The 24,842-nt window shown below is 39.7% G+C and overlaps 1 protein-coding gene across 1 annotated transcript in view; it reads left to right on the top strand.

The window, feature by feature from the left end:
• SLC6A11 (solute carrier family 6 member 11) overlaps positions 1 to 18,956 on the top strand; it is a 178,938-nt gene extending 159,982 nt beyond the window's left edge. Inside the window, exons 11-14 of the mRNA XM_069083947.1 lie at positions 6,860 to 6,962; positions 8,204 to 8,304; positions 9,329 to 9,499; positions 15,059 to 18,956. Of these exons, the coding sequence (XP_068940048.1) occupies positions 6,860 to 6,962; positions 8,204 to 8,304; positions 9,329 to 9,499; positions 15,059 to 15,211 (528 nt within the window). The 3' untranslated portion in view covers positions 15,212 to 18,956. The remainder of the gene's footprint in view (positions 1 to 6,859; positions 6,963 to 8,203; positions 8,305 to 9,328; positions 9,500 to 15,058) is intronic.
• The last annotated feature ends 5,886 nt before the right edge of the window (positions 18,957 to 24,842 follow it).

The following is a 24,842-nucleotide window of genomic DNA, read 5'->3' as shown; positions in this document are numbered from 1 at the left end:
GAGTCATGACAATTTGGGTTTAAGTCCCATTTCTTACATCTCATCATTATCATAGCTAGCATTATATTATATCTGTCATAGCTAGAGCTTACCACATGCCGGGAACCATACTAAGCACTTTACAAATATTATCTTATTTGATCCTAACAACAACCTTGAGGATAAGATGCCATTATCTCCATTCTATAGTCAAGAAAACTGAAGTAACTTGAGGTTAAGTGACCTGCCAAAGGTCACACAGCCAGTATGTGAGACAGAATTTGAACTCAAATCTTCGTGACTTCAGGCCCAGCACTCTATCCATACACCAACTTGCTGTTCAACCATTTCTGTCATCTCCAACTCTGTGATCCCATTTGAGGTTCTCTTGGCAGAGATACTGGAGTGGTTCATCATCTCCTTCTCCAGTTCATTTTTTTTTGCCTTTTGGAGGGGGGAAGGCAGGGCAATTGGGGTTGTGACTTGCCCAAGGTTACATGACTAGTTTGTGTGTGTGTGTATGTGTGTGTGTGTGTTAAGTATCTGAGGCTGGATTTGAACTCAGGTCCTCCTGACTCCAGGGCTGGTGCTTTATTCACTGCACCACCTAGCCACCCCAAGACAGCCTCTTTCTATACACTCTGATCCCCTTGAATTCTTTCTGTGGAACCAACTATAATGGACTGAAAGCCTAAGGTATGTTGTCTCCCTTGGGTAGCACAAAAACAAGGTGTGGTAGTGAGATTTGGGGATGTCAAGTTCAGATCTGCAGGCACTCCCACTCACTCCTCACTTGTCAAGTTCTTTCAGTTGAGGGGGTGAAATAGTTCTGCTCCCTGGTTCACCAAGATAACTAGAATGAAAACATTCTTAAAAAGCAGATTTGCTCTTCCCCTTGTCTTACCCCCCCCCCCAATTCCCCACCTTGGATACTCAGCTTTCCTTTATCAAGAACAGTCTAAATTTCTCTTGAAAAGGATTAGTTTGTGAATTCCCCCACTCTCTTGACTGTCCTTAATAGAAATAGAGAAAGATTTCTTCTCTTAAACCTACATAAAGAACCTCAGTGGAGCTGAGGTTATCAGAGAAAACATTTTCAGCCTGTTTGGCTGCTGACACCCTGGGGATGGTGTGTTTCTTTTTCTCCACATCGTCATTCTGCCTGCATTTAAAGAGAATTTGCTCAATTCTGATTGCAGAAGAAGAGAACTTTATGACATGCAAATTGACAGTTAAGCTTGAGAGCTAAAAGAAGCTCGTTCATCAAAGCGATGTGAAGAGGGAGTATTTGGGTTGGTATGCAAGGTCAAAAGGCAACACAAGTCCCTTGGACTCGCTGGTCTCCAAAGTTTCCTCCAATTCCCAAGAATCTATAATAAATATGTTTGTTGAATGGAATTAGAATCCAGTGTTCCACTTTCTGGGAATAGCCTGGTGTGGACCCTACAACTCAGAAGACTACTATCCCGGGAAGTGCACTAGCCATGCCGGGGAGTCATGATGTTGCTGACAACCGATAGACTCTTGAATATGGGTCATTTCATTTGATCCTCACAACAACCCCATGAGGTCGGCAGGTCTGAGGTTAATTTCATTGCCCTTTATACTAAGATACTAGTATCATTGGTATTTCCTTAAAAGGGAAATGAGAAAATGGAGACTCAGAAAAAGGAAATGACTAGCCCAGGGCCAAAAGACTGGGAATTCAACTAAATAATTCATCAAATGTGATGTTTCTGCTATGTAAAATAATAATAGCTAATATTTATATAACATTTACTACGTGCCAGGCATTGTGCTGAGTGCTTTGCAATTTTAATCTCATTTGATCTCACAACAGCCCTCGGAGTTAGGTGCTATTATTATCATCCCCATTTTACAGGTGAGGAAACTGAGGCAAACAAAAGTAAAGTGGCTTTCCAAGGTCACACAGATAGTAAGTGACTGAGGTCAGATTTGTTCCTCACTCCAGGCCCAGTACACTCTCTACTGTACCCGCTAGCTGCCCAAGACACTCAGCTATGTGCAGGAGAAACAGCAAAAAAAAAAAAAAAATGAAAACATTATTAACATTCTACTCAGGGATATACAACACTCATTCAAAAAAGTAAATATGAAGTAAATACAAAATGATATGAAATAACTTCAAGAGGAAGATTATATTAACTGGGGGAATCAGGAAAAGTTTCCTGTAGGAAGTGGAATCTGAACTGGGTCCTGAAGGAAACTAGGGATCAAAAGAAGTGGAAGTGAGGAGAGAGCGAATTTCAGGCATGGGGGAATCACGTGTGAAAAAGCATGGTGGTGGGAGATGGATATGGCAAGATCCTGGTTATGAACCTAACTCTTCTGACTATAAGGCCATTGCTCTTAACTTTATAACATATTGTCTAGAAGAAATGAATAATTACACCTAGTAAGAGGCTTGAGGACATTAATCACTAGCTCTTCAACATCCTAATTATCGGGAAGTATGATTAGGTGACAGCTTTTGATACCAGTCATTTTGCCCTCTACCCTGGATTGGCCCTTCCACATATGAGGGTTGCCTGATGCACTAATTCATCTCCTGCTATTAGAATAATTATGGACTTTATTTTCCCTAGCTTCTACCATTTTTTAAAGTCTAACTCAATTGAGAGAAAAAGGGGATGGAATCTCAGAATATAAATCCCCTGTTATTTTTTCCTAAAGGAAATTCTATGGCTTAACCATTTAGTCGTTTCATTTTCTATTTGAATGACCTTTGATTATTTCAAAGGTGGAGGAAGAGAAGTCATTCATTAAGTCTAATTTAAGCAAATGCGCCATTTGCTTTGAATACTCATTCCTCTCAAACTCAGCATCTAACAATTTTTCCCCTCGTCCATTTCCAATGATTTTAGGCAAGCATAAGCACTTTTAAAAGTACCTTCTTTCAAAATCTAAGCTATGCTTAACAAATAGAGAGATGGAACACCATGGTCCCTGTTCTCAAAGAACTTAAAGTCTACTTGAAAAGACAAGACTTGTTCTCTGAAATTAGCTATGAACACCACCAGCTTGACTAGAATTGACAAGATAAGTTGTATGGTACCAATTATAACTATTGGTGGGATCTCAGAGGGCCCAGAGATGGAACTATTGACATAGAATCTCCCATGAAATGGACTATAGTTTATGGAAGGTGATATTCAAATGAAGTGATCGGTCAAAAGAAAAAAAAATCAGAGTCAAAGTGGCTGTGGTACAGGAGATTGCAGAGACAAAATCAAAACCCCCAAACAGTTTTACCCTCAAGGAGCTTCCATCCAACAAAATAAATAGACAAGAAATACAGAAATAGAGGAAAACCAGGAGAATTATGGGAAGATTAACTAGGACAGGATGATGGTCAAGTCTCAAAAGCAGAGATGTCAAGATGGAGGAGGACTGAGAAAAGTCAATTGTTAACCTTAGGGAGAAAAACCGTTTCAGTTGAGTGGTGATGTCAGAAAACTTCATGGTGGGAGGTAAAGGAGTAAATGCAAGGAGGGTACCACTATCCTTCTAGTCACCTGATAGGATTGCATTCCTGGTGGTATACTCACTCTCCACCACCACCCCTGTCATATTCAATCAGTTGCCCCAATACTACTTCTCTAATCTTTTCTCCACTTGAATTCAAGACCCCATTACCTCTCATCTAGACTATTGAAACAGGTCATAAAATCACGGGCTCATAAATATTGAGCTGGAAGAGACCTCAGAAGCCATTCAGTTCAAACTTTTCATTTTATTGATAAGAAAACTGAGGGTAAGGGATATGAAGGGATTTGCCTAAGCTCACACAAATACCAAGTATCCCAGGTATGATTTGAATAGGTCTTCTGGCTCCAGGGAGGACACTATTTCCATTGTTTCTCTCCACTACAATCTATCCACATGGCTGCCCGGGTGATATTCCTAAATCTCAGCTCTCTGACCATGTCACTCACCTATTCAATAAACTCCAGTGGTTCCCTAACATTTCTAGAATAAAATACAAACATATCTATTGGGCATTCAAAGCTCTTCCCAAATTGGTCCCAACTCACCCTCTCAGCTTTGTTCCATATCCCATTACTCTATTCCATGTACTCTCTGGTCCAGCCAAACTGACTTCTTAAGGTTCCTCATGTGTTACACTCTGCTCCTCATCTCCATGCTTTATACTAACTGTCCTTCACAGTTGGATTGAATTCCTGCCTCCATGGGTTAAAATCCTTAACTTCCTTTAAAATTCAGCTCAAGGGCTACCTTCCACATGCAATACTTTGATGCTCCGCTAGCTGCCAAACCTTTTCCCCAAAATTACCTTCTATCTACTTTGTGTATATCTGTACATATGGTATAAGTGGTCTTCCTTATTAGAATATAAATACCTTAAAGAGGGGCCCTTGGAATAGTTTTGTCTATTTCCCCAAGCACCTTGAGCAATGCCTGATCCATAGTAGATGTTTAATAAATACTTATTTATTGAGTGATTAAATGAGTATGGATGGCTTTTTCTTAGACTTTGTGAAAGGGGAAAATATAAAAATAATAGTTGCAGAGGATGATAGAGTAAATTGAAAAAAATTAAGATAGGGAGACTTGGACACATTTTCATGTAGCAAGAATGGAAACAATAGACACAGAAGAATTAAAATTAAAAGAGAGAAACATTGGAAGGAATGATCAAAGTGGTAGGCTCCTATAAGAGATGGGAAAGAGTGGGATCAAGAGTACAAGTAGAGAGGATGACCTGGTCAAGGAGAAGGTTCATATCTCTCTTAGAGACTAGAATAAAGGAAGCCAAAGTGGAGAATGATGTCAAGGTGTTTGAGATCTCTTTTAAATTAGAAATAAATTCTTGGGGAAAGAGAGGGAGAAAAAATTAAACTTATGGAAGTGATTGTTGAAAACTAAAAATAAATGATTTAATACAAAATTTTAAATATAAATAAGAAAGAAATTGAGTCTCAGAGGAGGGAAAATCACTTAGTTAATACCACTCAACTTGTTAGAAATGGAGCCATTATGAAAATATTCACATGAATGATGACTAGTCAATTTAGCTGAACTAGGAGAGCAATATTTAATAACATTGGAAAGAAAATTTTTGAAGGACTTAAGAACTCTGATCAACATGGTAACCAAATACTGTTCTAGTTGACTGATACTGAAGCATGCTCCCCACCTCCCAACAGAGGGTGATCGATGAAACTTGCAGCAAACATGTATTTCTTGACATGGTCAACGTGGGAATTTGTTTCATTTGGCTATGCTACTAGGTGCATTGTTGTTGCTGTTGTTTTAACTAGAGGGTGAGAGTGAGAGTGGGAAGGAGAGAAGGGTCTAGGACTGGGATAGAAAAAAGAAGGAAAGAAATAAAAAAGAAAGGTAGGAAGGAGAGGGACAGGGGGAGAGGGAGAGACAGAGAGAGAGAGAGAGAGAGAGAGGGGGGGGGGACGGGAGAAGGAGGAGGGAGGGAGGGAGGAAGAGATTTGAAGCATTTTTTAAAACTTTACAGAAGAAAGTCCAGAAGAAAACACAAACAAGAAAAACTCGAAGATTATAGGTGATACAATGGAAAGTTGACTGAATTTGGAGTTAGAGGGCTTCAGTTCATAATCTTCTTGCTCCTCCTTAATGCCAGTGTTACATTGGGGAAGTCACTTAACCCTTTCTATGACTCAGTTTCCTTATCCATATAATAAGAGATTGGACTAGTTGGTCTGCACATTCCCTTCCAGCTCTCCATCTTTAAACTATGCTGAATTTATAGATTTTAAAAGAAAAAAATTCTACACAATAGAGATTTGTAGTTTTATATACAAGCCTTTTTTTCTGTTTTACATTGCAGGTGAAAATACAAGTAAAAATCATTCTTTGAAAACAAGAAAGAAATATAGCCAGAAATGTTTACTGACTCTTTGGTCTCCTAGTCATAGATCCATAAAATGTCAGGAACCAAAGAGATCTCAGAAGTCATTTAATCTAAAACCCTTATTTTATAGAGTGTGTAACTGGGGTTCAAAGAGGGAAAGTTATTTTCCCAGGGTCACATAGCCATTAAAGCCCTCTAGGAATGACCCACAACTGTTATGCATCTCTTCTCTCCATCCTTTCCCCAAAACACCCCAAGCCTATTGTGAAGAAATGACTTTTCCCATACAATTGAAGGCAATTTTCATGGAACCTCCAAAGCTTAAAGCTTGAAAGGTCCTTAGGAATCATCCAAGCAAAACTCCTTATTTTAATAATGAGGAAACTCTGACCCAGAGAAGGGGAAGTCATTTTCTCAAGGTTAAAGTCAGACAGACTTTAAAGTCAGACAGTTAAAGGGCAGAGTCAGATCTCCTCGCTGTACGTAGTTATCACTGTATATGTAACATATCCTAGATCTTATTAGCCGGAGGAGCATTTGGGTGAGCATCGCACTTTTTTATGGTGGTAAGAATATGAACCTACCTGAACCTGGGGAGAAAGAGAAACCTGACTAATGCAGAAGACTAATGGTTCCTGGAAGCCAGACTGACCCCGGAAGTTGGCAAGAAGGGTCAGAGGAGCACTACCTTGGAATTAGAAAATGAAGAATTGATTTTAGTTAGGTCAGGGAGGAGAGTCTTAACCCTGAAGAAACAGGAGGTTAGTCATTTGGTACAATAAGGCAAAAATACTCAGAATCAGAGACTCATGTGACTAACTGATCTTGACTCCAAGTCAAAAAATTATCCCAAGTCACAGCCTCATTTCTAAAAGATCCTTGCTGATGAGAAGATCAGTCACTGGGGTCAAGATGAGTGCTGCCCCTGAGCTTAAATGCAGACTAAGCCATTTATGAAACTGCCACACTAATTCTTCCCCTCCCTTGTCTCTCCATCTGTCTCTATTGTAGGGTGGCATGTATATCTTCCAGCTATTTGACTCCTATGCAGCCAGTGGGATGTGCCTCCTCTTTGTCGCTATCTTTGAATGTGTCTGCATTGGCTGGGTTTATGGTGAGTATCAGCCTGCCCCAGTCCCCACTGCCATTTGCCATGAAATCTCTTCCCCTATGCCAGCTGCTACCCATAACACCTGTTCCCTAGAGTCAGTGGGAGAAACAAGCTCTTTGTTCTGTCCAGTCAATGCTTGATGTGACTGAAGCTGGGCAGGAGCCCAAGGAAGCACCAGAAATGGCAGTATCTGCTATTTTGTTCTCTGTGACTACAAAATTCTAGGCCTTGTCCCTCAATCTCTCTGACTTTTATCACCTTCATCCACTCCAGCTCATGCATAGATTTCATAGCTCTAAGAGTCAGAGCTGCAAGAGACTTCAAAGGTTATCTAGTACAACCATTCATTTTAAACAAATAAGGAAACCGAGGCCCAAAGATGTTGTTACTTTCCCAAAGTTATATAGGTAATAAATGGCAAAGGAAAAAATTGAACTCAGGTCCTCAAATTCCAACATCAGTGTCCTTTCTATTATTTCATGAAGAACTATTATTTTTCATAACTGTTAAGTATTCTCCTAATATCTAACAAATCCCTACAGTAGTTGAAATGAGTGGCAGTGTGGTATGTTGGATAGAACACTGGATCCAGGGAAGACCTGAGTTCAAATCCTGTCTTTAATACCTACTAGGTATGTGACCATGGGCAAGCCCTTTAACCTCTCTGTGCTTCAGTTTCTTCATCTGTGAAATTAAGAGCTTGGACTCAATAACCTCTAAGGACTCTTCCAGCTCTAAATCTATAATCCTATGAAACCTGAGTATTTTTCTCCCTTTCTATCCTCAATGGGAGCAGGGAATGCTCACTCCTATGGCCCCCCTCCCATGCAAAGACATGACAGTAAATCTATCCACCATTAGTCTTCTTTTCCCTAGACTGAGTCCAGTTCCTTTGGCCTTCCCATATAGTCCTTGTAGACTAACATAGGAATTTTTCATTGTGTCTTCTATGCGTGGGGGAGGGAGAGGGGTAATATAGTGGAGAAAGCCCTTTGCTTGGACTCAGCATGAACTGTGTTCTAATACAGATTCAGATACTTTATTATTTGTGTGATCCTTAGCAAGTCACATAATCTTTCTCAGCCTTAGTTTACTCAACTATAAAATGGGGATAATAATAGCACCTTCCTTCCAGGGTCCTTATGAGAATAAAATGAGATAGCACATATAAAATGCTTTGTAAACCATAAGACACTATAGAAATGTTCGTTGTTATTATTATAATTTGCATTATTTCTGTACAGGAAGCAATCGCTTTTATGACAACATTGAAGATATGATTGGCTATAAGCCACTATCCCTAATAAAGTGGTGCTGGAAGGTGGTGACCCCAGGAATCTGTGCAGTGAGTATTTCCTCATCAGTCAGCCTCCCTCTGCCTCATAACTCTAAAACCCTGAGACAATGAATGACAAACCTTTTTAGACAATAGGTCTATAGTGTCTGGGACTATCCTGGGTGGCTCCTTCCTCCACTAGAAAGATTGTACTAGAGTCTGACTTGGACCATCCCTGCCCCATTGAGCATAAAATACAGTAGAGATGTAACACACACACACACACAAACACACTCACACACACACAACCACAGTACAAAATAACACATAACTGTTTTATAGAGGTGAGAGCTAAGTATCATGTGAGTTTAGAGGAAGGTGAGGTCACTCCTGTTAGGATAAGAGACGGCTTCTAGGAAGAGGTGGCATTTGAGGCATGCCTTATCACCATCTGAAAGAGATCTAGGAAGAAAACTTACAAGAATGTCATGGCAAAATTTCCAAATTCCCAGGCTAAAGAGAGAATATTGCAAGCAACAAAAAAAGCATCTTAAATACTCTGGGAAAGCAGTCAGGAATTTACAAGACCTAGCAGCTTCTACACTAAAAGACAGTACATCTTGGAACATTATATTTTAAAGAACAAAGGAGCTAGGGTTGCATCCAAGAATAAGTTTTCCGGCAAAGTTGAACATACTCTTGAATGAAAAAAGAACGAATAAGGTCTGGTTGCACACTCTCCAATGGACTCCTAGTTACAAAAGTTGCTTCAGTCCCTACATATCAGTCAATGAACAAATATTTATTAGGCACCATGTGTTAGACACTAGGAATACAAGTACAAAGAATGAAATAGTCCCTACTGGAAATGAGTTTACATTCATTGGGAGATAACTGTCAAAAGCATATAAAGTTTATAATTGCACACATATATGTACATATATCAACTGTGTGCCCGGGACTGTGAGGCTTTACATGGTGCACCCTCTCTAAACTAGGATTTCCTTGGGAAGCATGATTCGGTGTCCCCTAGAAAGGAGCGTTCCTGAAGTGATTTCCATCCTAGTGACCAGGCTGCTCTTCTACCTTTCAGGGAATCTTCATCTTCTTCCTGGTGAAATATAAACCCCTCAAGTACAACAATGTGTACACATACCCTAACTGGGGCTATGGGATTGGGTGGATGATGGCACTCTCCTCCATGGTCTGCATTCCACTTTGGATTATCCTCAAGATGTGGCAGATTGAGGGAACACTCTTGGAGGTGAGTGATAACTGGGCCCTACCATCCAATAATGGAAAAGGGAGACCGGCCGGGTGGATAAGTAAGGGAAAAAGCACACGTTGAAGGGAAGGCTTTCAAACCGTTCTTTTTCTGGTAGTCATGGTTCCAAGATATGGATGTATTGAAACTGGAACAAAAATGTGGATAAAGGGGGAGCTAGCATTTGTATAACATTTATTATGTGTCAGGCATTAAGCACTTTCTACAAATATTATCTCATTTGATCCTTACAACAAATCTTCGAGATAGGTGTTGTTATTATCTTGATTTTATAGTTGAGGAAATTGGGGCGAACAGAGGCTAAGTGACTTGCCCAGAGTAAACAAGTAATAAACTTACACAGCTTGTAAGTGTCTGAATCCAGATTTGAATTTATCTTCCTGACTTCAGGATGAAAAGAATAATTGCTTGTATGTATTTGGCTCATAACTATTTACAGAATGCTTTTGTCATGACAATTCTTTGAAGTAGGTAGTGAATGCATTGTCTTTTCATTTTACAGATGATAATAATAACAAGGCAGTGTGCTATAGTGGAAAGAGATCTGGCTTTGGACCATAATATTTGAACCAAAATGCCTTATGGCATAGTAGATAGAAGATCAGTTTTAGACTCATGAAGACCTTGGTTCAAAACTTGCCTCTGATACAGACTAGCTGTGTGACTCTGGGCAACTTAATCTCTCAGTACCCTAGGTAGCTCTTCAAAACAACAAGTTGCAAAACAGAGGTCAATCTGCATTGCTACAAAGAGTTATCTCATTGGGAATTCCCCATATGGATGATATCTGAGGTCTAGTCACATACACATATGTGTATGTGTGTACATGTATGTGTAGATGTATATGTCTATAAGCACACACATAGTTATGTCTGTGTGTATATGGCTAGACGCCGACTATACACATATGTGCAGATGTGTATGTCTGTATGGTGTGTATATATTATACATGTATGTAAGTATGTGTATATGTGTGTACATCTGTCTGCTATCTAGCTATTATATATTAGCACATGTATATGTATGACCATATGTATATGTATATTATACAGTTGTGAATATTTAGGTCCACATCTATGATTTCATCGGTTGGGGGGGTCCTCCATTTGAAATAAATGACTAATGTATAACTTGTCAATAGTTTACACTCTTCAAGGGTGACCTGGAGCTACTAGTTTTAAAAAAAAATAGAAAAAGGAGATTAGCGGAACAGGCTAGAAAAAGATGAATCAGAAGTAACTGAATTTAACAACCTAGTGGTTGGTCAACCTGAAAACATAAAATACCTAGGAAAGAGCTCACTATTTGACAAGAACTGCCAGAAAAAAACTGAGGAGCAGTCTGGGAGAAAATAGGTTTGGTGACACATTTTATAACATATTTCATTTACTTGTATTTATTTATATAATAAATTCAAAATTGATGGAAGATCATGCTATTAAAAATTAAAAGAGAAATACATCATATATCTTTTGCAGCTATATGTGTAGGGGACAAATTATTAACCACATGAGATAGAAACAATTACAAAAGGTAAAATTATAATTCTGATTACATGAAATTCAAAAACATTTGCACAAACAAAATTAATTTATGTAAGGATGAATGAAAGGAAACAGTCAACTGGTGGGGGGGAAGCTTTGTAGTAAATACCATTGATAATGATTTAATGTCCAAGATATAGAGAAAATTAACAAAAATACATAGAAACAAAAGTGATCTCTTAATAAAGAAATAGTTAAAGGATATGAATCTATAATTCTTAAAAGAAGAATAGCAATTAATGGCCATATAGAGGAATGTTCCAGGTCATTAATAATAATAAATGCAATTCAAAACAACCTCAAGGTTTTAATGTACACCCAACTAGTTGGCAAAGATGACTAAAAAGTCGAAAGAGTTGATTTTGGAGGAGTTGTAGAAATATAGTCATAGTAATTCATTGTTGGCCGAGTCATGAATTGTTACAATAATTCTGGAAAACAATTTGGAATTATGCAAATAGAGTGACTAAAATGTTTATCCTCTTTGACTCAGAGATTACACTGCTAGGCAAATGCTCTAAGAACATCAGTGAAAAAAATAAAAGAAAAATTCCATATATATCAAAATATTAGTGGTAACACTTTTCATGGTGATAAGAAAAAAAAATAGATGACCATCAATTAGAAAAATGACTAAGCACATTGTGGCACATGAATGTAATGCTATAAGAAACAACACACAGGATAAATACAGAGAAACAAGGGGAAATATATGAAACTATGCAAACTGAAATAAGTAGGGCCAGGTAACAAAACAGTTACATCAAAGTAAATGTAAAGAACAACTACAAAATACTTAAGATGGAATTTCATCCAACTTGCTCCAAAAGAAAAGAGATGAGTAGACATGTCCTCCAAGCCCTTTTTAGAGGTGAGGAGTTCGATTTTATGGTCAAGCCCATCCATTCTATGCTTTAGGAAGATTATTTTTGCAGCTCAGTGGAGAATGGATTAGAGAATTGGGGGTGGGAGAGGACAGAAAAAAGTACAATGAGGAAGTTATTGAAATAACCCACTCAAGAGGTGAGAAAGGCATGAACTCAGGTTGTGGTGAGGAGAGTGGAGAGAAAAGTGGAACTTAAGTGAGGAATGTCAGGGCTTGGGTTTTTTTTTTTGGTTTTTGGTTTTTGTTCATTTGTTTAATTTTGTTTTGTTTGCATTTGGAATTTAGAGTAGAGGTCTTTAAGTTGAAATGGGGTAGGGATCTAGAATCACTGAGAATCTCTGGTCCTTAAAGAGGACTCAGCCATTGACTTAACTGCCAGTTTCCCAGGGAGTAGGACAGCTGCCACACTTGTGAGTGTCTCCCTACAGAAAGCACAGTCCATTGGCCTGCCACAGGGCCTCAGGCTAGGTGGAAAAATGACCTTCTCTTCATGCCTTCTTTCTGCAAGGATGGTGGTTATTTCTGGAGCTAAGAGCCCTGCAGCACTGAAGGTTCTCTTACTTGTGAAGAGATTGTCGGTCACCAGGTTGTTTTGTTAACACTGGGATGTCATGCCAGCTTATATCTTCAGTAGAAACCTTCACTTGAAACCTTATCACCTTCCCCCCCCCCCCCCCGCTGAGAAAATACCCCCAAGCTTCCCACTGGCTGTTGGGATTCAGAAATGTTGACAAATGCAAATTTCTCTAAAGATGGCTTTAGGCTCCAGAATTTAGGATTAGCAGGGGAGGAAGAATAGAGACCCTTTGCTAAACCACCAAGTGATTTCCAAAGGTAAGAACCTATCTTAAAAACCCAACTAGGAAAAGGGATCTTATCTCCCCAGGTCTTAGCTTTCTTTCTTGCTTTCTTTCTTTTTTGTTTGAGGGGGGAAGGCAAGGCAATTGGGGTTAAGTGACTTGCCCAAAGTCACCTAGCTATTAAGTGTGTCAAGAGTCTGAGGTCAAATTTGAACTCAGGTCCTCCTGAATCTAGGGCCAGTGCTCTATTCACTGCACCACCTAGCTGCCCCAGTTTTCTTAAGTGTAAAATAAAAGATTTGGTCTAAGTGAGCTCTAAATTTCCTTCAGTTCTAAAGTCCTATCCTGGAGTGAAAATTATTATCAGAATTATAAAAATTTAAGTTTCACAAAACACTTTCTAAATATCACATTTTATCTACTTACCCTGAGTGCTATTCTTATCCTCATTTTACAGATGAGGAAACTGAGGCAAATAGAGGCTAAGTGACTTGCCCCTAGTTATAGTCAGTTAAATGGCCAAAGCAGGATTTGAACTCAGGTCTCCCTGACTCTAGGTCCAGTAATCTATGATCTGTGCCACCTAATTGCTAGTCTAAAGGTCAATTATATTCTTAGGGTGATAGTCCCCATATTTAAGAAGCACAGCAGTGATTTAAGGAAGAGGGTGACCAGGAGACTTTAGAGGTGCCATTAGAAGGAGATCCCAGAAGAAGAAGCCCAAGGACTGGACTACACATTAGATCTAAGTTCCATTCACTAACTCACCATGTGATCTTGGGTAATTCATTTCCCTTCTCTGCCACTTACTTAGTTCATCTGTAAAATGAGGGGCTTGTACTCATTGTCCCTTCCAGCTTTGAAATTCTAAGATTATTTCTATTTGTTTAATGACTATACCATGATTAGTTATGAATGGAACTCACAGACAATGTAGTCCTAATGCTAATTCTCATAGGGAATAAGTGACATATAGCTAAAGTTTACAAAGTCCTTTAGATAGCCAACAAGCATTTATTAAGCTGTGGCTGGATCATAGAAGTAAAGTGTAAGAAGACTGGAAAGGTGGGAAGGGGCCAGGTTATGAAAGGCTTTAAATGCTAAACAGAGGATTTTATATTTGATCTTCTGGATCACAGCAAGCCATTGGAGTTTACTGAATGGGAAAGTGACATGGTCAGACTTGCATTTTATTTTATTTTGCTTTTTTTGGAGCAAAATTGGGGTTAAGTGATTTGCCCAAGGTCACAGGGCTAGTTTTTGTGTTAAGTATCTGAGGCCGGATTTGGACTCAGGTCCTCCTGACTCCAGGGCCAGTGCTCTATTCACTGTGCCACCTAGCCGCCCCTAGACTTGCATTTTAAAGACATCATTTAGGCAGTTCTGTGGAGGGTGGATTGGAGAGGAGAGAGACTTGAGGCAGGGAAGTCAAGTCAAAGACTATCTCAATTGTCCAAGGGAGAGGTAATAGGGTGGAGACTGGGTGAGCAGAAAGAAGGGAACTTTTAGGAAAGTTATTGTAAAGGTAAAAATGACAAGATTTCACAACAGATCAGATATGTAGGATGAGATTAGGTACAGAGTCAAGGATGGCACCAAGAATGCTGGTCTATCTTGACTACAACAGGAAAGTTGGGGAGGAGGGAGGGATTGAGAGCAAAGATTCTGTTTCGGAAATGTTGAATTTGTAGCGCCTATAGGGTATGACCATCACAATTACCCTGGAAAGTAGATACTATTGTTTATCCCCATGTTACAGATAATTCCTATCATATAGATCTATCCTTTATACAGATGCTCAGAGAGGTTAAGAGTTTGGGGGCCATCTTCCCTTTAAAAAATAACCTCAAGGGAATGAGAGTTAAGTTAGTAGAGTTTACTTCTAGACCCAGCTCTGCCACACATTCGCTGAGTGATCAAGTCCCTTTCGGTCTCAAGAGGAGAGGAGATAAGAAGCAAAATCTTAGGTGAGTGTGTGTGTGTGTGTGTGTGTGTTCCTGAAGCCTAGTTATGTGGCCTGGGGAAAAAAAAACCATTGGATTTAGAGGATCTGGGTTTCAAGTACTACTTCAGATACTTACCATCCACGTGACCTTGGCCAATTCACTTCATTTCTCTGAGATGCAGTTTCTTCATCTAGAAAGTGAGGGTAGTTGGCCTAGAATACATTCAAGGTCCGCTCTGCCTCTGAATCTATGGTTCTGAGAAAGCAGGGTGGGGATACCAAACCTTGTACAGGTTAGACAGACAGTCAGGGCAAGAGTCCAGGAACATCCTTACCCAGATCTTGTCTTCTTTCATCACACAGAAATTCAGGAAGTTGATAGTGCCCAGCCCAGACCTGAAGATGAGAGGGAAGCTTGGTGCCGGCACACGAACGGTTACTCTAAATGACTGTGACGCCAAACTCAAAGGAGATGGAAACATTTCTGCCATCACAGAAAAGGAGACACATTTCTGAGAGACCTCTCTTCAACTGGGATTTTTTTATATAAATGAAGAAATAAACTACTTCACTTAATTATAGGAGTTCGCTTGTTTTGCACAAAAATTATTAACAAGTTAATTTTAAAGTGAACACTGTACACTTGTTTAAAAGTCATTATTTTTTAATTATTATGTAACAGTCACAGAGAGATAATATTGTATGGGATGCTAGCAAAACCTCTTGTAATGTGGTGATTTTAATTGTCATTTTCTAGGAATTAGGAAGGTCTGTAAAATGTATTGTCAACCTTTTATACTTGGGTCTTGGGGACGGGGTGGCACTGAGCAGTTCTCATTATGCTTCTAATCCATTTCCACAGACCACTGTGGACCATTTCCTTTCCAATGTATGTCTATAAAGGGGACTACTGTTTCCTTCTCTGTACACTGAAAGGAAGCTTCCACTCAGTTCTTACCATCTTCATCTGAGCCCAGCCTCCAGAAGAACTTGAAGAGAATTTAGAGACAACTGAGTCCAAGCTTCTCGTTTTACAGATGAGCAGCTGGAGAGTTTGGCATCTTGGTAGCAATGACAGGTTTAATAGTCTTGGTCATGGACACAAGGAGCTCTAAGCTTGACTTTCAACTTCTCCAGTTACTCACTATGTGAGCTTGGCTACGTTACCTTTCCTCTCTTAGTCCTCATGTTCCTCATCTGTACAATGAAGGCACTGGACAAGGTCTGAGGTCCTTTCCAACCTGATATTCTCCTATTTTCTAATCTCAAAGTCACAGATCCAGACAAAATCTGTTTGGTGGCTGGGAGGGGTTCATATGTGAAAGATGATTACCCTTCAAATCAGCATCAAGGTCATTGTATTGTGGGACTTATTTCCCTTTAGCCTAACAGGCATCAGGTCAAGTTGGACCAACTGGCTCTTACTTCTCCAAAGACCTAGGGAGTTCCTCCTTTCCAGCCTTTTTTGCTCTGGTCTAGGCTGTCTTTTATACCCACATGGGTATTTGTCTTTCACTTTGGATGGAAACATCATCTGCTGTTTTTGTTTCATTCTATAAGCAAAGGCATAATGAGAGAAAGGACAACTCCCTTTAGCCAATGGAGAGGATTGATTAGAAAAAGAAATAATGTGATGAGTTTCATTCTGTCTTTTCTGGAAATGTTGTCCGTCAACCCACTACTGTATTTAAAAAGTAAATAGACTAGGGTGATAGGGTAGACAGACATGTTTGAAACCCCTTTATCAAGCTACTCCAATCAAGGTGGCATTTTTTGAATATTTCAAGGGACTGGTTTCATACTACCTAGGGGAGAAAAGCATAATGGAAAAAATCCTGAGCAAGTCCCAAATTCTTGACAAGCTTCTGCCACTAGTAAGACATTAGACAAGTAATTTCCTCTCTTTGGACCTCAGTTTCTCCATCTGTAAAATAAGGGTTTTGGATTACACGCTCCTTAAGGTCTCTTCTAATATTCTATTACTATCTTGCCTTTTGTTGTATATTTTTAATTAGACATGGGAGTGAGAATCATCCCAATATCTATTGCACACATGATTCAAGCCACCTGAGAATATTTTTGGATTCGCAGATGCCCCCAAACTAGAGAGGCAGCCTTGAAATCAAAAAGACTTGAGTTCAGGTCCCCCTCTGATACATACCAACTTTGTGACCCTGGACAAATCCTTTAACCTCTCAGTGCCCCCAGGCAATTCTCTAAGGCTTTAATTGGCAGAATAGGTGAAGAATTACTTTGATAGAGAGAATTTCTTTTGTGTATAGATGAAATCACAGGTCCAAACCAAAAAAACAAAAAAAATTGTCTTACTCCCATATCTTAGTGGGTTTGTCAAATGCCTATTGTTAAAGAGCTAATCTGGTTATGAAAATGATGCACTTCATTCTAATTTTTTTAATATTACAAAATCTATAGATGTGAATTTATTTTTTTTAAAGACCAGATAGTCATTGTCATGTTGTACTGGATCTATATAAAATATCCTTCAGCTCTAAATGATTTCATCCTTTCCATGATGCTTTTTCCAAGTCTTTCACATTTCTTAGCACATAAGACTGACTTTCATTATGTGGTATCTGCCCCTAATTAGCTTGGGTGACTCTTCACCTACTTGGGTCTCAGCTTTTTCCTCTACAAAACAAGTGCGTTGAGCTAAATGGTGTCAAAGGGTTCCTTCAAGCACTAACATCCTATGATCCTTCTTTTTGGTTGGTCTCTTGGTTAGGTTTGGGTTTCTAGATCATTTTGTTGTTTCTTCTCTCTGGCTCAAGTGGAGGATAGGGGAATGGTTGGGTCATGGGTGGAAGAGTCTAGAAATGAAAGATTTTTCTCATCCCGATATTGTAAGCATGTCCTTGTCTGCCCTCTTAATATTTCCTTCTTGTTATTTGAGCCCTCCCTCTCTCCCTCTACTTTGATTTATCTTCACCTCTTATTTTCCAAGACTCACTTTCTATTAGCCAATGACATTACAAGAGGCTTTTGGCCCCCTTCTTCTCTAAACTGATGTTCCAACTCTCCACTATTTCTTTCTTCCAAGATAATGTCTGCCTACTCTGTCAATAGTCAAGTGCCAAATCTTTCGTTTTTATTCCTAATACTTAATTATTTCTTAGTCCTTTCCAAGTGTCCCTGTGTCCAGGGAAATATGGGCAACCCCAAGTTTAAAAAAACCCTCTCACCACAAATAAGCATGGTTTCTAAAGGAGGTATTTAGACTAAACAATAGTCAAATGGATTCCTTAACCTTGCTTGGTAGCTTTTAATCACATGCCTCCATTCTTATTTGTCTGGTTTGTTTTCAAACTGATATATTTGTTTCTTAATTATCATTTTAATTTTTAAGAGGACTTTTTAACCTCTTGCCATTAACCAACTGATAGCCCTGAGTAAATTACATCCTCTGCCTCTGAGTCTCAGTTATTTCATTTGTAAAATGATGACTTGGGATGGGATGATTTGTAAGACTCCTTCCTGCTTCCTATGTTTCCTGGAGCTGTGAATTTTCCAAAATCTGAACTTTTGATTTATGGCACACCGGGGATGTTTACATCATAATGTTTGAAGGAAATGAAACATTATTTTATCCTGAAGTCTTCCAAGCTAGCTCAGTTATCTACTCTGGCCAGAAACTATTTTGTCTTGTTGGCCTCCAGTTCCCCATGGCCCAGGCTCCCACTCTTCATCCCTCATTCTGATCTAGCATCCCATCTCCAGAAACGTAGCAAGATGCCTCCTCAGGGATCTTGAATCTGTCCTATGCCTTGGGTTCATTTTTATCTGTCTTCGCTAAGTAAGTATTCCAACAAATCCTGGGTTTGGAAAGTCTTCTGACTCTGCTGCTATAGACTGTTTCATCAACAGCTTTATATACATACATGTGGGACCACATGGTCTGAAGTTACTAACATACTGGGGGGTTCAGTTTGTATGCATTTAACACCTTCACTGCTTAACATTTTATTCATGGCGCACAGGAGGGATTTTTTTCCCCAAATTTCCTACTAGTATTTGTGTACCTTCTTTGGAAACAAAAAAAAATGACACAAAAGAGTATTATGTCCTTGTGGTGATGACTTTTTTGATATTCATATAGAAGCAATAGGTTCTTTCAGAGATATTTACAGTATTGTTAAAAGAAAGGGTTGTATTACAGTTTTACACAACTGAAGTTTTTATTTGGTATTCAAAGGGCACAAAAAAATTTTGTCTGCTTACTCATTTTTAAAAATTAAAGAAGTGAACAATGTATGGCATTGTCTTGCTATTATGTTTCCCCTCATTTTTCCTGATCATTCTCTTGATATGTTCTATTGGATCCCAAGTTTGTTGGGCAATACCTACACTAGTGGGAAGATCTTCAGACTTAATGGTGAGAAAACCAAATAGCAGGTCTTATTTCTGCCACCTGATGTGTGACCCTGGATGAGTCACTTCCCCTTCTCCATAAAATGAGAGGTAGGCTAGACTGGGCTTTTGGCTCACATCTATATAACTTTTTGAGGTTCACAAAGTACTTTGATCAATTGATCTCATTTAATCATCACAACAATTCTGGGAAGTAGGTGATACATTCATCCCCATTTTAGAGATGAGGTGACCAATATTCATAAAGTTTGAAGGATTTGCCCAGAATCACACAGTAAGTGTCTGAGGCAAGATTTGAACTTAGATTTTTCTGATCCCAAATCCATTTTTCTATGACTATATGGTTCTAAAATCCTTTCTAAGTTTTGACATTATGTAATTCTGTGACTGTGGGAAAGAAGACAACAGGTCATTTCTCTGGCTACCAAATATCTAAGTATCTAAGACTCCCGAGACCTAGCTGAAGATGTGAGAAAATCCAAGAGTAAGCATTCACAGTCTCCTTTTCTAATATTATCTCTTTCTCCTCCTCATTCATAGAATGGGTCTAACAACTATGCTGTTCTGCCTTATTTAAATCCAATTTAGGAGCAAGTCAAGACATTACCCTCACAAAGCCACTGGTCCTCTTCGAGAATGAAGGATCATCACCAACATCATCAACTAACTGTTCTTAAGCCGTAGTAGAGGACTTGCTATTTCCCAAACACAGACTATATTTTCCTACCTCCCATTTCCCATTATTTCATGAAAGGCAATCTTCAGTCACGGTCACTCTCAGCTCAAGTGATTCTCCAGATTCTTCAACAACTTGCCAAAATCCTTTCCACCTTCAAGATGCCCCCTTTCTGAAAGCCATTGTCCTGATAGGTACATCCCTAGCTTATACCACCATTTTTGAGGGACCCCAGTCATGCATACTTACCTGTCTCCCTATCCTCTCCCCAGCCTGCTTTTCATCTCCCTGTATGTGCTTTCATCCCCATTACGAAGATTCTTTTGTGCATGTGTCATGGACCCCATTGGCATTCTGGTAAAGCTTCCAGATCCTTTATCAGAATAAAGTTTTTCAAATGCATTAAAATAAAATACATAGAATTACAAAAAAGAACTAATTATATTTAAATAGTCATCCCCCCCACATTTACAGACCCCCCCTGGTATCTATGATCATTAAATGTCTTGTTTTCCTTACTAGACTTCTAAATTCCTTGGGGGGCAGGGGCAAGAGGGAAAGGTAAGAATCTTTGCAGTACCTCACACCAGTGCCTCACACATAGTAGGCTCTCAGTTAATATTTGTCACTTGAAACTATGAAGAATAGCTTACATTTGTGTGGTACTTTATACAGGAGACCAGTAAGAGCACCAGACTTGGACTCACCCTGGAGAGGCTTGGCCTTGGATCTTTCCTTGAACACTTACTGAGTGTGGACATATAGCATCACATAGTGATATACCAGTGGAGTTGTGGTTGTTTAGTCATTTTCAGTCATGTCTGAGTCTTTGTGAACCCATTTGGGGTTTTGGAGGCAGAGATGCTGGAGTGTTTTGCCATTTCCTTCTCCAATTCATTTTACAGATGAGGAAATGGAGGCAAATAGGGTGAAGTGACTTGCTCAGGGTCATACAGCTAGTAAGTGTCTGAGGCTGGATTTGAACTCAGGTCCTTCTGATGCCAGTGCCCAAGTTCAAATTACAGATCTATCACACTTACTATCTGTATGACCTTGGACAAATCATTCAGCTCCTCTGAGCCCCAGTTTCCCCAACACTAAAATGAGGGAGTTGATTAGATGGATGCTAAGCTCTGCTCCAACTGTAAATCAATGAACCTATTAGTGAACTCCTCTGAACCTGTTTTTTTACGTGCAAAATGAGGGTCACAATAACTATATCACTTTTCTCATAGTATTATTATGAGAATCAAATGATATAATGTATGTTAAGTGTCTTGTAAAACCTTAGGACCCCATATGGATTCAGTTATTATTATTAATTATTATTACATTTGGAATGACATGGACCTTGCCACCAACTTGGGAAGAGAGGGGTTATGAGATCATATCTGTTGATTTTATAGTGGAAGGCAGTTGTAAGATTGGATTGATTTTTATAGAAACTAATTTCACAGCCAGTTTTAGTGGAATTCACTAGTTGTGTAAAGAAACAGATGCCTGTATGTATTTCTGCTTAATCTGGGAGTGTGGCTCTGGTTTGCAAACCTCTGAAAACTATGATTCATCTCTGCCATAGAGACCTAAGGTGTCTACACTGTCTACTGGCAGGAGAGAAGGGTTTCCAGAGTCTGGAACCCCTGGGCCAAATTATCTCTTCCTTACCTGGAGCCCTGCAGGAGTCTACCTGTCTCCCAAGTTGAATTTTGAGTGGCTTGAAGCTCCTCCTCCCACCCCCTGAGAAACCTTGCTGGGCCAGAGGGGTACACCTGGATTAGAATGAGTTCCTGGTTGCCTAGCAACCTGAGACAGCTTCATGTGAGGGAGGTCACTGTAGACCACTGGAAAGATAGGTGGAGGAGTAGGGAAGGGGAAAGATTTGGAATAACTAGGGATCACTGGAGAATTTTGAGAACCATAGAGGGTGGTTGGGGGTAATTGAGGGTGAGCCATCACACTGGGCTGTCGAGGCCTGAAAAACATGATGAAGAGAACAGAAATCAGGAGGAAACCTTAAAATTCTTTTCATTTGAAATGTGGTAGAGAGGGGGAGAAGGGTGTGGGAGGGGAGGCAATCCATCTCAGGAAATGGTGGTGTGTGCACCCTCCCAAGAGACGAGGTTCTTTGTGAAGCATAAATAAATATGTATCACTTCCCAATTTTGTATGAAAAGGTAATTACCCAGGACCCGCTGCTGGATGCCTGATTTGCAATCATAAGGAGGCCCAGCTTTCATTCCTGAGAAGGCGTAAACACCAGGAGAGGCAGGCAGACAGCTATTTAAAGCAGCAGGTCCCACCTGGGGGGTCTCGGGACAAGGTTGCCAGTGACCTTGGCCTTGCTAAGCTGCCTGTGGGCTGGTGGTATTTCTTGACGGCCAGCCAGAAGCCAAGAGCACTGTCAACTCAGTCCAGCACTAGTCAGGAAAGAGCTCAAGGCAAGACATAGCATTTGTTTCCTCTGCCTAATGTTTGGACTCAGAGAGCTACATTCCTCCAACTGTAAATTGCCAGCATGCAGGGACTATTTTGGTGTCGTTATTCAAAGTTGGATCTTGGTTAGCACCATGGAGAGCACCCCAATGTAGGCACATCCAGGAGAGACCTGTTATTGAGGATGTGGGGATGAGATATAGAAACATGCTCCCTCCCATATATACACAAACTGATCTTGAGTTTCCACACATATAAGGGAAATATGGAGCCTGAACACAGAAATTTGCTTTAATCAGTGACTGAGAAAGAATACCTAGACCTTTCTTTCCCTAATGCCACATAACTTCAAGTCATTGGTTATCTGAACCCCTTATCTCTGTACAAGCTAATAAAAGGTTGTGGATTCCCCTTCCCTCATTCTTGTTGCCTGGGAATGTGAAGATGGGGCATGAAAAATGACAGCAGTCAGATACATGATGTCATAGGATAAGAGATTTAGGACTGAAGAGGATCTTAGAGGTCATCTATAATCCAAACCTTCCTGTTTTATTAATGATGCTTTGATTTGCCTGAGTTTACACAGGTATTGAGTGCAACAGCTGGTATTTGAACAGAGGTCGTCAGATTCTGACTCTGGAGTCCTTCCCACTGAACTGTACTGCCTCCCACTCTTTGCTTCCAATCTGGTTATAGTTTCTTGGGGATAGGGGGAGGCAAGGAACATGACTTCCTACTTACTTGGCTTCTATGTAGCAATAGAGTATAGTAAAAAAGAGAACTGAAGTAGAGTCTGGAGATCCAGACTTTAATGCTATCCCAGTCATTTATGAAAGCTCACTTCCACCTCTAGAATCCCTGGATCCTTTTAGTATTCAGCCCAAGCACCACTTTATCCATGAGACTTTTTCTGATCTCCCCCAGCTACTGGTGCTTCCCCTTCTATGGATGCCTTCCATCTACTTTGAATGTTTTATGTATATAACTGTTATATATAGATATAGACATATCTACAGATATAGATAAAGGTATAGATAAAGATATAGATATATTCTCCAGTAAATGTGAGCTTTTTGAGGAACAGTATAAGTTCATTTCTTTCTCTAGAGCCTCAGTGCCTTGACAAATTCTTCAACCTTTCATTTAAAGCCCTCTAAAGTGTGACTCCAACCCAGATTTCCAGCATTGTTGCATCCTAAATCAACCCCTATTATCCCTCCCTCCACTTTATCTGCTCTGCATTTCAGTCAAATAGGAATAAGACCCTGTCTCTTGGCAGGCACCAGGATGTGGTGAGATTTGAGCTAGACTTTGAAAGCATAAGAATGTCAGCTCACATTCAGATAACATTCTAAAGTGTCAAAAGTTATTTTACAAATATCTCATATGAGCCCTACAATAACCCTATTTTACCCATTTTACAGGGGAAGAAACTGACACTTAGAGGGGTTTAGTGACTTGTCCGAGTTTATAAAACTAACAAAGTGTCAGAGACCAATTCAAACCCAGGTCTTCCCGAATGTAAGGCTAATACCCTTTCCACTGGGAGCTGCCTCTATAATCATCATTATCATCATTGGCATCATCATCATCGTCATCATTAAAATTTGGATCAGAGAGCCTCAGAATTTGAAAGTTGGAAAGGACCTCAGTGGCCATCTGGACTAATAAATATGTAAAAAAAAAATCCCCATTATAATGTAGATGACAAATGGTCATTCAGTCTTCATTTTAAGACCTCCACCAGGTTAAAGGAGAACCCATCGACTCTTTAACCCAGGCATTCCACTTTGGGAGAGCTTTTCCTGACGTACAGCCTCAATTGGCTTCCTTAAAACTTCCACCAATTCCTGGTTCTGCCCTCTGGTTCCAAATGGAACAATTCTAATCTATATTCTGCATAACCCCCTTCAACTGCTTGAGGATAGCTATCATACTTCTCTTCTCCATGACCCCCCTCCCTACTCCTCTCCCCTTCAGGCTAAACATGCCCAGTTTCTTCAACTTATTTTCATACAACATAGTCTCAAGGCCCTTCATCATCTTGTTCACCCTCCTCCAGATACTCTATAACCTATTAATGTCCTTCTTAAACTGTGATGCCCAGAAATTAACCCATCACTGATGAGGCGCAATGAGGGCAGAGCGGGACTTGTCACCACAATCCAAGATCATATTTACTGTTTTGACTGCCACATCATACTGCAGGCTCATGTTGAGTGTGCAGTCCACTGAAACCCCCAGATCTTTTTCAGAACAACTACTATCAAATCTATGCATCCTCCATATTATACTTGTGAGACTGATTTTTTATACGTGAGTGCAAGACTATGCATTTGATCTTATTAGATTTAACCTAATGCTGTAGCCTGTCAGCATCTAGAAAAACAGGAAATAAGGAAGTGGATAAAGATATTTCATGATGAGGGTAATGAGCACCTGTAATTTGCCTACTCCATTGACAATTAAGATTTTGCTCTCCTCAAAAAAAAAGCATATGGCCAATGAGGGTTCATCATTGCCTTGGCCAATGTCAGAATGGATAAACTTTTCTACTTTAAAGATGATCCTTGAGTAGGGCCAATCCATCTACAGAATGAGAAGTGATTCAATATTTGTCTGAAGCCACTTTGCCTTCATTTTACCACCACC

This window comes from Petaurus breviceps, unplaced genomic scaffold (genome assembly GCF_028583685.1).
Source record: "Petaurus breviceps papuanus isolate PSGF00001 unplaced genomic scaffold, PetGlider_PUasm1.0 174, whole genome shotgun sequence".
NCBI classification, from domain to species: domain Eukaryota; kingdom Metazoa; phylum Chordata; class Mammalia; order Diprotodontia; family Petauridae; genus Petaurus; species Petaurus breviceps.
This window is presented reverse-complemented; position numbering and strand designations above follow the sequence as displayed.